This window comes from Mauremys reevesii, linkage group 1 (genome assembly GCF_016161935.1).
Source record: "Mauremys reevesii isolate NIE-2019 linkage group 1, ASM1616193v1, whole genome shotgun sequence".
In the NCBI taxonomy this organism is placed as follows: Eukaryota; Metazoa; Chordata; order Testudines; family Geoemydidae; genus Mauremys; species Mauremys reevesii.
In genome coordinates, this window is record NC_052623.1 from 250,222,652 (window position 1) to 250,238,775 (window position 16,124).

At 40.9% G+C, this 16,124-nt stretch overlaps 1 protein-coding gene across 8 annotated transcripts in view; it reads left to right on the top strand.

Moving 5' to 3' along the window:
- Positions 1-16,124, top strand: part of DCP1B (decapping mRNA 1B) — a 126,005-nt gene that overhangs the window by 89,179 nt on the left and 20,702 nt on the right. For 6 of the 8 annotated variants that reach the window (XM_039546186.1, XM_039546178.1, XM_039546218.1 and 3 more), the window contains one exon: positions 14,554-14,620. In XM_039546186.1, the coding sequence (XP_039402120.1) occupies positions 14,554-14,620 (67 nt within the window). Of the gene's footprint in view, positions 1-728; positions 814-7,957; positions 8,121-14,553; positions 14,621-16,124 lie in introns of those variants that run through there. The other 2 variants (XM_039546236.1, XM_039546191.1) reach the window with 2 other exon arrangements.

The window sequence follows — 16,124 nt, forward strand, 5'->3', positions numbered from 1 at the left end:
AAAACACACTTAATATTTTGTCTTCAAGTATTGTTTATATACTCTAAAATGAAACCCTGTTCTCCCCATCTATTCCGACCCAAGCCCATGCCCACACTTTGCCTATGACTACATTTTAAACTCAGGATTTTAGCAAAAATATTTGATTCCAGTCTCGTCCTTTTCTAGATGGAAATGGGGGCTGGAATTAATTAGGTGCTTAAAAGTCAGTACATTACCCAGTGAAAAGAATAGGAGTACTTGTGGCACCTTAGAGACTAACAAATTTATTGTAGCATAAGCTTTCGTGGGCTACAGCTCACTTCATCGGATGCATGTAGTGAAAAATACAGAAGGAAGGTGTGTATGTGTGTGTACACATACACTCACACATGGAACATGAAACAATGGGTGTTACCATACATATTATAAGGAGAGTGATCAGTTAAGGTGACCTACTTAGCTCTAGAGAGCTGAGAATTTACAGAGCACTCTGTATCCTGTGGCAGTGCGTTCATACACGCACAATTTCAAAATATATTACCAATGGTTATTAGGATGCTTTCTTCATCAAAGCTCTTTCAGATATGAAATTGACTGTTCTGTTTCAATAGGAATGGAATACATCACAATAGATTTCAGAATATCATTATGTACATCACTGTATAATGGGGTCTTACCTCCAGGTTGGGTGTAGAAGCAGTTAAGCTGAGTTTCGTGCACCAACTTGCCCTTATACCTCATCTCAGGTTCACCTGGCAGAAGACTGGGTAGTGGGCGATATGCTGAAGTGGCTTGTCGAACAAAGGCTTGAAACATTTTATACTTCCAAAGGTAGCTTTGCACAGCTGAATCTAAATATTCTGTATATAGCAAAAGTAGATTCCTGATTGTCAGTGGTTTCCTACTTGAGTATCATGTAAACCTAATAGCCACAAAACTTGCCCAGATGTTAAACCCCAGTCTTGCAAAAGCTTGTGTGACCAAAACTACAGAAACTATTTTCCAGCTATTTGAAACTTGAGCAATGTCTCTTGCATTATCTTTTCTTCCCTAGCTCTTTACTCCTAATCCTTTTCTTGTCCTGTGTGCCTGATGCTTGGTTAGCCCTCTCCTCCCCCAGTGGTTTTGCAGGAAAACTTGGATTGAGAAGTGAAGATAATGGGCTCCATCCGCCTGTCAGCTCATCACCTCACTGAGTCATGGTGATCTCTGGTTTTTGTAAATCACCACTAACTTGTCTGATATCCTCTTGTGTTTGAAGAAAGATAGGTTTTGTCTAGGGGTGAGTGGACCTCAGGCCTGACATAGCCAGAAAACTTCTCCTGGAATTTGAGGGTTTTTTTTTTTTAATATATAAACTTATATTTGTAACCCTTTCTCAAAACAAGGAAGATAACTAGGGAAGAGAGTGTACCATATGATGCATATACAGAATCATTCATGTGTGTAATTGATGTAATATAAGATGCTTGACACTCAATAGATCTGCCTTTGTCAGAGCAAACACTGAAAATCAGCATTAAACCATATTTTCCATTAAAAACGTGACACCCAAGTATAGGATGGCATACCCTTTAAAGGACAAGGAATGTGTTCTATAACAAAACTCAGTTCAACTGTTCCAGTGTCATTCTACAGAGTTTGCAAATGTGTTTTTAAAAACCTGAAAACTAGTAACTTTGTTTTGGGGCTCAATCATCCCTGTCTAGGATTATAAATACTATTAATGACCAGCATGGTTCAATTATTATAATTTCTCTGCAATTCAGAGTTTGTTTTAATCAGCAAATGAAAGTAAACTTAAAATATTATATCTGGTTTACTTCATTCTAGCCAGGATATTGCCATCCTATTGGAGGAAAAATGAAAATTTAGAACAAATAAAGCCATCGGGGCTTGTAGCTCCATGTGACTAGGTCGAGGTGTTATAAACCTTCCAGTAATGTTTTAATTAGGTTCTTTTTTTCTCTCTCTTTCTTTTTCTTTTTTGGTTTCTATCACATGAACATTTTGTACATCTCACCACAGAGAAAATAAAAATCTTCCATAATGCCCTAGAAGAGCTTCTTGTCACTGAAAGATGCAGTGCTGGGATTTAAGTTCCCATAGGCCAAGAGTTGAAGCATTTTTGTATTTTGAATTCATGTCTTTCAGAAGTTGGGGTTCAAGTTTGTAATCAACATATGATTTCCTTAAAATAGGTTCAGCAGACATAAAGTTGTTGGTGATTCAGCCACTTTTGCTTCCTTGCTTGAGAGAACTGAAAGGTCCAGGTGCAAGATTATAGGAGGCAAAGTAGAAAACCAAATGTAGGAAGTAATCATTCTTGATCAAGAGACAGCCACACATGCAGATTCTTGAGAAATCAAATTACTTACCCTGAAACTATCTTCAAGGGAATTTCCAGTTTGTGCAGAGTTGATGGAAGTATAGCACCAGGAGGTGGGGGTGGATGAGAGAAAGGAAGACAAAGAATGTTGAAGTGTTTCTTTCCCAAGAAATTGTTTGCACTGAAAAAACATGTTTGTTTTCCCAATATAATTGAAAAGGCACATTTGTTTTCTGGGAGAACCTGTTTTTCCATTCCTCTGCAGATTTTGTGAAATGTGAACTTCCTGATTTGCAGATCCAAGTTCTTATTTAACACTCAACTCAATTCTATCTTTGGGGGTCAAGAATCCCATTTTCAACTAGGTTGCCTTCCTTCAGCATTTAAAAAGTTCTGGCTATTACACCAACAGGAAATTGATGAACCTGTATATTCTGCTGAACTAACCTGTTAAACTGAAGGTTTGAAACAGAGAATATGCTTCATATTTCTTTTTTAAATCACATTGGTGAAAAACTTGATTTCAGAGCTAAAGGCATAGTGAGTAGCCATACAGACTGCTCCACTAAACAATTGTCTTGATTGACTTTTCAAACAATCTGCCCGTTTTACAGTAATCTAAAGCTTAATTTAAAACAGTTAAACCAAAATTGATAAAATAGGATATATAAATACCCTAAAACCAAAAAAAAAAAAAAAAAACCCAAAAAACCACAAACCCTAATCAGTTAACAAAAGGGAAAAACATCATTCAAAGTATAATCACACTTACTAAAATTCAGGAATTATAGAAAGGGGGAATTTTAATATCCTGTAGGTTTTCCAACATTTGAAAATGTATTAGCTATATGCATATGAAAAAGGGATGAAGCTGCAACAAGATGTCGAAGCTTGTCTTGTAAACACAGTGTGAACTTATCTATGACTAGAATAAACCAAATCCTGTTTACTCCTTTTTATTTTTTTTCCCCTGAGGGAGGCAAGACTGCTTTTTGTGCCCAAGAAATTTTGCCTGCTAAAATCATATTTCTAATTTTCCACTGGAAACTCTATCTGTGGGCAGATGTCTGAATTATTGGAGATAAATAATAGTGAAGTATGGCAGAAGAGAGGGCTGCAGAGGATTCAGTAGAAAATTTCTCTTTTTTTCATTTATTACAAAATTTTAAAAGGCCAAGACACATTGATAAAAGCACAGTCAAAGGGTGTGATGTAAAGATGAACTGCAAAGCTAAAGTGAAAATTGAGTTGAAGGGACACTGGCAACCTGAAATTGCACAATTGCAAAAAGAGTTTAAAGTAGTTTCAGATATACTACATCAGCTTCTGAGTCCCCAGCCAATTTTTATGGCTTTACAATGATAGCTTCCCATTTTTTAAAATGTTTTTCTTACTGCAGTTACTAAATGAAAGATCCATCCAAACATAGGAAACTGAAGAAACAGTGAAATTGACCATGCATGAAGTGTTATCAAATGCACAGAGTAAACAAATGGAAAAAAATACAGGGGGAAAAAGTGAAGGTAATCTTTACACATTACTCATAACAATAGGTACAAATTTGAGAAAAGTGCAGAAATAAGCTAAAATGGATCATTATAGGCAGAGCTGGAAGCAACATCTATAGGTAAGGTTGCCTAACGCTTTCCATTATAAGCCTTTCTTTTCAAATGCTTATAATTTTTCCAAACTTTTAACCATTTGGGCGGAAAGCTTTCATGCCTGCTCACTGCCTCAGGCTGATTTTGTTTGCTTGTTTGTTTTGTTTAATTTCAGCAAAAATGGTTCATCTATTTCTGAGAATGAGGTTAGGGGAAAATAGGTAGTTGTACAAATGTTAAATTATTTTTGTTTCTTTGAAGATCTCTAGCACCTCTGGAGTTTGGAGCAGGAACTTGACACTTAGCAGGAGGGTAGCAGGATCGAAGAGATGCTTTTTGAGGTCCCCAGAAATATACACCCAGATTTAGCTGAGTTTTAAACCTCTGAAAAGTGCTACAATAGATTTGGTATAGGCTTTTGGGGAGACATTGTAGGAGCAGCTGCCACTTCTTTAGCTTAGGGGAAGGCAGAGTGGAAATAATGAAGGCATTAGGGGAAGGGGAAGTGCAGCTCTCATTCCTTCTCTGCTAAAGGCAACATGACAGCTCCCTCTCATCTGCCCAGTTTGGGAGAGCAATGCTTTTGCATGCTTTCCCTCTTCCTTGACTACTATTGCAGTAAGCTCCTCTTTCTGTTTGTCTACTTTTACCACTGGGATAAGGTGGGCTGAGAGCCGGAAAAAGACCGTGTTCTAGTTTCATCTCTTCCACTGGCTGGTGTTAATAATCGTGAACTTTCTAGCCCTTTTAATTGAGCAAGGCTTCGTACTCCTACCTTAGAATGTAAATATCACTCCCCATTTTACAGATTTTGTAAATGAGGTAGTAAGAGGTGAATTATGGCTCAGCTGGGAATAGAGCCCAGGGGCCAGATTATGTGCTGTGCCTGTAGCTCAGGATGAGGAGGAAAAAGTGACTTTAAGCCACCTTTTTGCCTCCCAGAGTCTGTGGTGCCTATTGACTATTTTACTGCCCAGATTTTTGTGGTGATAGATTTCTACATTACGGTCAGATCATTTGTTGTAGATGAGGGCCTTGCCTCCCATCTTTTGTTTTGATCGTGTGCCCTGAGAAGTTTATGGAAACAGTTGCATTCCAGATCTTTATGAGGAATAATGCAGATTACCTTTGAAGCCCTTTACTGATGGAATTATTATGAGAGGAAGGACAGTCTTGTAGTTGAGACTCAGAAGATCTGGGTTTAATTTCCAGATCTGTCACAGACTTCCTAATGTTACCTTGAGCAAGTCACTTAATCTTTCTGTCTCAGTTCCCCATCTGTAAAATGGGGATCATTCCTCATTTCATCTACCTTTTGTCAATCTTGAGTAGAAACCAACGTTTACTGTGTATTTGTTCAGTGCCTGTACAGTCGGGCTCCAGTCTTACTTGGGGCCTCTACGCATCACTGTAAAATAAAGTAATAATGGCAATTTATCATCTGCAGATATTGACAGACTAACAGCAACAGATCTCCTACCTTTATGTTGGTGTCACAAGTCATATTGGTTTACAGATGATCTGGGACTGAGGAAGTGGTGGGAGAGGAAGGTAGAATGCCAGTGGAGGAAAATTCATGCTAAATCAGATCACAGGACAGAGAATTTCTATCTTTCCATATCATAACTGGAACAGGCAACTATATCATTCTCTACACTTCCTGTAACATCAGCATCAGCTGAATTGTCCATGGGAACCTAGTGAACACAATTTGCCTTTGGGGTCTCTTGCAGAAGAAATAAAGGACCCACTGAAGGTTTTTTCCATCTACTTCCACATATGTTTGCAGATGTATCAATGAGCTCAGAAGTTGCTGATACAGCTAACATGAATTTTGGGGCAGTCTGGTGCACCCAGTTTGATTATTTCTGATATAGAGTTGAGATTTTCTTGTAAGGAACATTTTTTCTATTTGTTTTGCTGAAAAGACTGAATGAATCTAGTCTGATGTGACCAACACTGTTACGGCAGAGCCACAATCAAGATCTTATAAACAAACTACCTTCTCTATTTGAGTAGTGTCCTGTTTTGCAGAGTGAGGTTTAAGATGTATTGTTGCAGCTACATCTGACAATCTGTGATCTGGGTTCGTTCCCTTCCTGGCTGGTAAAAGACCAGAGGGAAGGTTTGGGGTCCATTTTATTAACAAGAATTGTTAAATGCTTCACTTTTAAGACAAGATTCCAGCCACAAGTAAACAGATGGTGGTGAGGTCCTTACACAAAAAACGTTTTTTTTACTTTAACAACATTGCCAATTTACTGCCCACTCTCGTAACCATCTGTGTTTGGGGAAAGATGGTTGAGAAAGTTTGAGCAATTCTCTGCTAGTTTGGTTTTAAAGGTGACCTGTCAAGTTTTTTATTTTTGGGGGGGCGGGGGAGAGGGAAGGGACGGGAGCGGGAGGAGGGCAGGAAGGCAGAATTTTCCCCCATATCTTTTGTATTGTGTAAAGATAACGCTAATATTTTCCCTGCTTGTTTTTTTTTCACCTTTGAAATTAAAATATTAAGTCTTCCTATCCCTGTTTATGTTGAAAGTGGATTGGGAGTTTTATCAGCCTTTTAATTGAAGGAGAAGATTCGTCAATCTTTAACAGACAGCTTTTTTCCCAGCTGCTTGTTAGGTGTTTGAGTTACAGTAGTGTTAGCAAAAGCAGAGAGTTTTAGTCTTAATAAAAATAATTTTCCTGCTCAGTTAATTGGGTTTTACTTCCTTGATAGTTGTGATGTCACAAACCTGTTAATTCTCGAGTTGTCCACAGAGTTTTCTAGGAAAATGGCAAATCTGACCTGAATTTCTATCGTAAAAAGCAAAAGGAGACAAAACAAAACAAAAACACTTTTCAAGTCATCTTTGCCTCAGCTATACATCATAGCAAAAACAAAAGGGCACAAACTCTCCCCCCCCCCTTTACAGTTCATTTTTAAATGTGGGCTTAGCAAGGAGATGGTATTTTATTTACGATTGACGGTTAGTGACTGACAACAACAAAATCGTTGAGAGAGGAACAGTTTGTATGGGAATACAGACCTTATATAAAATGTTATGTTTCATGTGGGTTTAACATTGATAAGCTTTAAAGTTGTTTCTCATGCATTTGGGGTTTTTATTTCATTTAAAATTTCTCAGGAATTTAATCAGTGTTTAAAAAAAAAAAATTGTTTTTAAAGGATGATTGATATAAACCAAACATGAAAGGTCTGCTGGGGGTGTGAAGGCAGCCCAGTGTTCATGGGAAGGCAGCGGCCTTCCATTCCCTGCAGGCTTGTTGCTGCAGAAGTCGGGCAGTCTTGGCTACCAACGCCTAGCTTCCTGCATGTCTCACTTGCCTACTGTGCAAGGGAAGCAGTAGGAGCCACTCTGAAGGGCCAGAGTCAGGAGGAGGCTCTGTCTGGCAGAGAAAGCAAACCAGAGCTATTGCCTGTTTCCCTACTTGTCTCATTCCTCTACTGCGCAGGGAGTCGGGTGATAAGGAGGCAAGATGCGCAGGGAGCCCCACTTGGCTGCCAAGATGTGGCTCCCTGCCTGTCTTGCTACCCCTTGGCACAGCAGGAGCTGCCGAGTGGCAGTTGATTTCTGTGCAGGTGCACTGTGCCTTTTGGCAGGGGCACTGCAAGGACAGGTCCAGGGCATTCCAGCATTTGCAAAATTCAGGTTAAAATTGATAAAAACCAAATTCTTGTTTGTGTCAAAACCCAAGAATTTGGGGGTGAGGGGGGGTGTCAATTTGATAAAAACCAAAAACAAAGAGCCTTACTTATAGCCCAGTTCCAAAACAGAAATTACTGTTAATTCCTTAGAGAGACAAGGTGGGTGAGGTAATATCTTTGATTGGACCAACCTCTGTTGGTAAGAGAGAGAAACTTGCGAGCAACACGTAGTTCTTCTGCAGCGACCAGCATGGCTACAACTACACTGTAAAGTCCTTGTTTTTTGAGGGAACTGGAGATGATGAAATGGATAACTGATCATAAGTTTGTTCAAACTTATTTTTAGTTTTGCTGATGGATGAATGTTGAGTGACTGTTGCCAGGATTCTTTTCTAATCAGTTATTTTTATGCTGAACGTTCCAGAAACTCGTGACACAGAATCACTTCAAGACTTTTTTTTCACCTGGATAAGTACATGCCAGCTTCTTCAAAAGTGGTCTAATATTTCTGTATTTTTTGACATTTTGAGAAGGAATTGCAGATTTACAGTGTCTAGTATGTTAACTAGCAAATATTTTTAAATTTCTGATTTAAGTAGAGCTTTTCCAAGTTGATGCTTATTAAAAGATGACCTAATCTGACCTTGATTGGCCCAAGTTATGTGGCTCCAAGGTGTGCCTTGCACCTGATTTGTCAGAAATCTTGGGGGGAGGTGTCTCATGGCTGAGTAAATGAAATTTTCAAACTGTTGGAACTAAGGCTAAGGCTGAAAACATTACCTTTTTGGGTCAGTAAGCCACCTGAGGGAAAACTGACATTTCAGAATCTCCAAGATCAACTCAGGTCTCTACTATAGTATCTCTGGATGGGGGGTGGGGGTGCTAGCCACCAAATAAGACTAGAATTCTAAGCAGGAAGCTTTATAATTGACTTTGATGTTGTGGTTTAAACATATTAAATCATTTAGTTTCTGTAGTAAGCCATTGACAGACTTTAAATCATTGATTTGATTCACCTTGGTAAAATTCGTTAGTTAGGACTTAGAACCAAACTGCCACTTTCTTAGAATCTTTGTTTAGAATGTATAAGAATTGACTATTTTCAATATTAATCCTATGATTTAACTAATTAGACTGGAATTAAATCATCAAACTTGATGATTTGATATTGATTTTGATTTGATAGTTGTAATGCTTTATTTCTAGTTTTGTTTATTATTAACAATAGTTTAGTTTTCTTGATTTTGTTTTTCTTTGTCTTAAAATGTATAAGATTGATAGTCACATTTCTTACAGTAAGCAGTATGACTCTGACCAGCTCCTCCTAATTAGTCTTTTGTTCTTACAGAGTCCATGTGGTTTTGTTAGCTCTATCAGCATCTTTTGATATCATTGTCCATGATATGTTTGTTTTGCTAACACCCTGCAAAGCCTTACAGGAATGGATAAAAGAGGTCTTTCAGTAAATTTCTTTTTTTCTCTGGAACAGATCTCAAAGGATGGAAGAGTATCCTTTTCCTCCTTTGTTAAATGTGTAAGTATAGTGTGGGGGAAGCAGAGACACATTTTGGCCTGTGAGATTACCACTTGGCAGATGATATACTCAGATCTAATTTTTTGTTGTTTGGGTTTTTTTTGTTTGTTTGGTTTTTTTTTTTTGCCAAACACTGCCTGATAGAGTTAGAGGAATGGATAGGAGCAATCTGGTTTAGACTCAGTCTAGGTGAGACAAATTATTGTAATAAGTACTAGAATGCTTCTGGAGAATTTGGTGGTGTCTGAGTTCAACTTTTATTACAGGGATATGCCAGGCCACTGCCATTACAGTTTTTGTAGTCTGCTGTCATTTTAGATTTATTGATGCTCCTGGATTCTTAGGTACTGACTATAGTATGTATTACCTTTTCCATCTGTGACTGGCTAGGAGCATGTGGCTGTTCCACTCCTAACTCAGACTTTGCCGCAGTAATCCATGCTTTAGTAATCTAAGGGCTAGTCTGTACTGGCAATGCTAAAGCACTGCTGCGGCAGCGCTTTCACGTGCCTTGTGTGGTTGCGGCGCAGCGCTGGGAGACAGCTCTCCCAGCGCTCTAAAAACACCGCCTCCACAAGGGGTGTAGCTCCCAGCGCTGGGAGCACAGCTCCCAACACTGGTGCACTGTCTACACTGCCACTTTACAGCGCTGAAACTTGTTGCGCTTGGGGTGTTTTTTTTCACACCCCTGAGCAAGAAAGTTGCAGCGCTGTAAATTGCCAGTGTAGATAAACCGTAAATTGAGGTTTCAACAAGATGCTCTGCTTGGGTTTATCTTTACTGCAGTTATCCCAAGTAATCGGCACCGAAGACTGAGCACTGGTTAGCCTACCCTGGGTGTGAAAAGCCAGGCACTCCCTTGTGTGTGACACTACGACTTCTGGGGGCACATCTCATGGTTCTTTGTGCTGCAGTGATTGTTTCTTTCTGAGTCGTGGACAAATGTATATCCTATCCCTGTTTATGTTGAAAGTGGATGTATACATTTGTCCACGACTCAGAAAGAAACAATCACTGCAGCACAAAGAACATGAGATGTGCCCCCAGAAGTCGTAGTGTCCTTTCGGGAAGGCGTTGGAGGACAATAGGCATGAGTCCTTTCGGGAAGGCGTTGGAGGACAATAGCCCTCAAGTGATTTTGCGTCCTCGCTGCAAAGAGGGCAGATTGCCAGCCTGAGTGAAAGTGGAGCCCTGGCTCTATACTTCCAGCCAGGCAAGGTAGCGTGGGTTGAAAACTTAATTCTGGTGGGAGGTTTCTATGGGTGGACTGGAAGGGAGTTAAGGTCAACATCTGAGTGAGAGCCTAGGCCAGTGGTCCCCAACCTTTTTGTGGCCAGTAGCACATTCATGTTTTCAGAAGTGTGTGGTGGGCACTGACAATTTTTCAAGGCTTATTTTGTATTTGTACATTAAATAATATGAAAAACATCATATTTAATATTACATAGTATATGAATCCAGAGAGAAGCCGCGAGGACAGAGAACACCAGCGCCCGCAGCCCCGGAGTTCTCTGTCCCCAGCAGGCGCGGGGCCCCGGCTTCTCTTCCCTGCTGGGCACTAGGCAGCCCCCGCGCCTGCCAGGGCAGGGCCGGCTCTAGGTTTTTTGCCTGCCTCCCACCCCAGCTCTGGGCTCTTCCCCCCCCCCCCCCCCCCACCATTGCTCTCCCCTACCCACACCCGAATGCACATGGAAGGCATAGGGACTAACCCTCAAACCTTGCACGTGGAAAGGGATGGGGATCTAGTAAAGAGGGTTCAGGCAGAGGAGTGGGTTTGGGGGTGCTTGGGGGCTCTACACTGGCAGAGAAGCAGGGTGTGATGTACTCGTGGAGGAGGAGGGGGGTATCAGGAGGGTTGCGGGAGAAGAGGGAAAGGGGGAAGTGCGAGAAGAGAGGGCTGGGGGAGAGGTGCGGGGGAAGGGAGAGTACAAGGGGAAGGGGTTTGGCGAAGGAGTGATGGGGGGAAGTACAAGTGAAGAGGCCGCGAGCGAGATGGGGAGTGCAAGGGCTGAGAGGGGCAGGCACTGACAGCTGCTTCCCCAGCCCCATGCAGGCAGAACCGAGAGGATGGACACTGACCCCCAGGTGCCCAAGCCGCAGGGGTCCCCTGGCAGGGCAGTATCCCCAGCTGCCCCGCTCCGAGCCAGGCTCTGCCTCTCCCAGCCCCTGGCGCTGTGGGGGCCCGGGGCAAGCAGCATGGGGCTGAGGCGGGGGAGGTGCGCGGCAGGCTGAGTCCAGGGGCAGGAGCGGGCAGCTCCCTGGCAGCTCGGGCAGCCCAGCCACTCACAAGCCGGGATCCACGCCCCCTGCCCAGCCCAGTGGTGCCCTGCACAGCCCACTCGGGCGGGAAACACTGCACCACCCTGGGGAGACTCGCAGCGGCAGCAGGACCCCTCCTCCCTCCCTGCATCCCGGGTCCCGCTTCCCTTTCTCCCTCCCTGGCTCCTCACACACTCCGGGAGCCCCTCTCGCCGCCGCAGCCCAGGCTCAGCTCCAGGGGACGATGCTCTGGCTCTCCAGCGGCAGGGCTCTGCCCAGGGCCGGCTCCCGGCTTTTTGCCACACCAAGCAGCCCTGGTGTTCTCTGTCCTCGGCAGGCATGGGGTCACGTCTTCTCTCCGGCTTAAGCTGCGGCCCCGCGCCTGCCAGGGACCAAGAACACCGGCGCCCGCAGCCTGCAGCCCCGGAGTTCTCTGTCCCCGGCAGTCATGGGGCCGCAGCTTCTCTCCCCTGCTGGGCACTAGGCGGGTGCACATAAATGCCCCGGTGGGTGCCATGGTGCCCATGGGCAACGCGTTGGGGACCACTGGCCTAGGCTTTCTCTGCAGTGAGGACATATGCCTTGAGGCTACCTGAGAAAAGGACTCAAACCTTCAACTGATGTGGTAGAATGTCACTTGAATAGGCCAGATCACCTTAGTAGTCAACATTCCATGCTCTGTGATCAACACTTGTTGTCTGTCTACTTCTGGGTGCATGTCAAACTGTTCATTATAACCTATGAAATTTAAAATGGTCTGTTACCCAGGTAATTAGAGAGAGAGCGTCTCTCTGTTCATGTTCTGTCACAGGAATTGAAATCTGCAGGGTTGCTCTTGCTATTGGTTCCAGATTTTAAATTGTCCATGGCCAGAAGTGTTAGGGTGTTCCTGTTAGCCCATGTTAACAAACAAGGAGATTATTGTGTTTCGTTGACTTGTAATTGATTTTAGTGATGTAAATCTCCCAGGTGTCAAATATAAATTTCTTAAAAAACAAAACAAAATCCAAAACTCAGTCACACAAACACCTGATTTAGCAGTTTATGATTATACCAGTGATAGGAGGAGGAATAAAGATTTTTGAACTAAAGATATGGCAGGCAACTATGGTCTTAAACGCTATGACCACTCCTATACTAGAGACCCATTTACAGTACAGTAGCACCTTGACACAATTAAAATACAAGTTGGACATGACTGGGTAGATGGGACTTTGCAGAGCCTTTACAATGGTTTGGTAAAACTTTTTAAAACAATGTTCAGTCTTAACTGTATTTTAATCATGTCTGTCCTCTACTGTATTGTATTGAAGGATTCAGTTATTGTACTGTTTGCAGTGTAAACAGGACCTAACAGAACAATGAATTTTTCAAATATTTTGTATAAAAAGGATGTTTAGTTTTTTGAGTTTATGCATACTCTGTTAGTAATTAGGGATCCTAAAAACAGATCCCATGTTTAGTTTTAAAGGTTTGCAGTTTAACATTCCAGACCTTTATTGGTTTGTGTTATAAACTCAGTGTTTTTAAATGTAGGTTTTAAAGCTCAATTTTCTTTTCTATATAGGATGTTCATTATTTGCACAATTCACAACAACAGCTCTGTTACGTATTTATACATGAGTTTTGGAACCATCACAGCCTATGGTATAAAATGTCTTATTTAGACAAGTAATAAAATCATCATGACACTACTCTGAAAACTAATGATACGCACCATATATAGTTTTAAAATGTGCTGTTCATTGCCTATTTAGTTTGTGTCCTCCACGTCCCCCCCCCCCCCCCCCGCCAGGGCATTGTGATTAAATCATATTTAAAGATAATCTTTTGGCTAATTTAACTTCAGTCCTTTTTTAGTTATACAAATGACTTGCAAATAACAAATGGCTGAAAATTTGAGGGGAAATGGGGCGGAGGGCTCATTGCACTTCTGTGCCGTACAAACAGCTGTAAACTAATTTTCTTTTCAAATGTTAACAAAGTCCTTTCCAGTGTAAACCTCCTATGCCAAGTTTTCATTCCACAATAAAGCTGTGGAAATAGATGTGTAGAATAGGAGTGATTGCACTGGGTCACCATAATACAGAGAGAGACTCACAGGACACGACAGTGAGTTTAATTAACAGTCTGAATGTGTAAAAATGCTGTCTTCTATTTTCATTTCATTTTAAATAAGGCCCTGTCCCTACTGTGCTGACCACACTAGCAATAACTATATTGTAACAAGGTTACAGTTAGCACAGTTTCCCTGATCTGCATGGGCAGGAGCTCCTTTCTCAGACACTTGACAGCCAAACATTGTTATAGCTGTACTCCACTAGGTGCATGCAGTTATGTAACATGTTTCTGATTGGAAAACTTCTTGTTTTGCACTGAACAAGAAAGTCATGCTAGCTACAACTCTGTTTATTGCAGTCATCATGGTTTCATTGCTGTTGTGGGCAGGGCATAAGTCTGGATGTTTTTGAGAATTTTATATTGTCAGTACATTTAAATCTGCTGCTGGACAGGGCTGCAGGAAGTTACGATTGTGGACTAGACTGTATTTTCCAGTCCTGGGGTTGGATGCATCTTCTAGTATATAATTTGTTACTTTTTGGGGAGAGGGAGGAGTGGTAATGGGCAACATTAAAGGTGACCTGCAAAGGGGAAAAATTGCAGTTGTGCTTTTCCTTTGTATAGTATGTAAGAAGGGTCTGAAAGGTGTTTTTTGTTTTTTAAACAGTTTTTCCACTTGTTTGTTGCATTACTAATTCAGGTTCTGTTTACCTGTAATACACTGATAACTGAGAACTAGTAAAATAATGACATGACAAAAGCTAAGCAAATGAAAGTCAAGAAATTTGAGACGAGAAGGAGAATTTGTTTTTTGTTGAGTACTGTTTAACTCCAATAACTAACATTGTGGAGAAAAGGATTCCACGCTCCCACGCCCTCAGTGCAGGTCTGAGAGCTAGCAATGTACAGTCTCTGAGCTATCCAATAAATCCTCCAGCAAAATCAAAGAAGACCAGAATTGACATATCTGTAATCAGAAAAAAAAATTATATATATATATAATATTTTAAAGAAACATTTTTTAAACAATCCTTTGCAAGTCACCTTTAACTACCCACTCCAAAGAGAGTTGCTGTCAGGTGGAATACTATGTATGAGAAGATGCTCATAGTTTGTGTTTGATGTGCATTTACAGTGTCCATTTATGGAATTTGGTTTTATGATAAGGAAGAATGCCAAAGAATTGCAGAGCTCATGAAAAAGTAAGTGATGATGGGTAAACAAGATTTTTGTGCTCTTTATGTGTATGTACTTCTGTATATACATGCACATTATATTGCTTGGATGGTATTACACCTCTGAACATTAACCCCATTTATACTGAACTCGTTGAAAATAAGATTGTGTCACACATCACTAAATATTATGTATTTAAAAATAAATGTGTAAACAGAATACAGTACCTTTACATAATTCGGTATCTCTCAAATTATATCAGAATGTAATGGGTCATCTAATTTATGCTCTAAAACCTAACAGATCTATTTCAGAGAGTGTCTCAATGAAAAAGTACAACATTGGGATTAGAATCAATAATTTCCCCCCTCTTTTTGGGGACCTGTAGTTTTAAAAGGAATAACCGTTACAGGTGTGCAAGAAAAAGAAAAGCGGTAAGTGGGGGGAGGGGACATTAATAAAGAATGCCTGCAGGTTTTTTCTGTATTTTTATATGTCCTTTCCATGTTAACCTTGAACAACTTCTTCTATTTCTCTTTTTTTAAACAAAATGTGCAAGATTAAGTACTTTGTCATTTTTCTGAAACATAAGGCTCTGACTTCAGTATATTTGTTTGCTTAATAAAACAATTTTCAGTGTGTTTTATAAGCTCTAATTATACAATCAAATCAGAGATCAAACACCTCACATAAAACCATATATATTCTGTGCAATATTTCATTTCTGATAGTATTACTGATGTCCACTCATCTAGCTTTTTCACTGCTTTCTTTAAGAGTCCATTGCTGGTCCTTCTCTGCCTTCTGCTCTATATCTAATGGCTGGCTCCCTTACCCTGTTATATGCCTGCTTTTTGGCAATATTTGTTTGTTTGTGTTTGATGGGGAAGGGGTTGGAGGTCCTTAATTTTTGATAAAATGTTATCAAAGTTTTTGAGGCCTTAGGGTATGTCTACACTGCAGCACTAGTAGGCATACATACAGCGAGAAATACAGCGGACTTATAAGACAGAAGAAAAAAATCACCACAGCATGTCCTACAGCACTGAAGTGGCTAAATTGTGACCCAAGAAATAATTGATAGAGAAACAATTTACAGAAATAAGCAATGATCCCTAGGAAACCTGGGCTTTTAACAGCTAATATTAGTTAACTAGCTCAAGTTGCAGTTGGTGGTGATTAGGTACTCTCAAACTGGTAATTTACTACAATAAAGACTAGTTTTCACAGGATTCATGCTATTGGAAACCATGTGTAGTGGTTTATAACAACAGCATTTCATATAGATTAAAAAATACCCTGTAGCTCAGCCAAGTGGCTGTGTGCTAGAACTCTCAGCATTCTGCTGCAATTATAAAACAGCTGGGGCAGGAAATTGGTCATTTACTACAAGTTAATGACTGAATTGTGTCTGTTCCCCACCTCCCACCACCAGTCTGAACGGAATAACACAATAAATTCTCTGTACCTTCTGGCTATGGAACCTGTGATTGAGTTTCAGAAATTCAAGTCTTTATGGCCCTGTGTGCA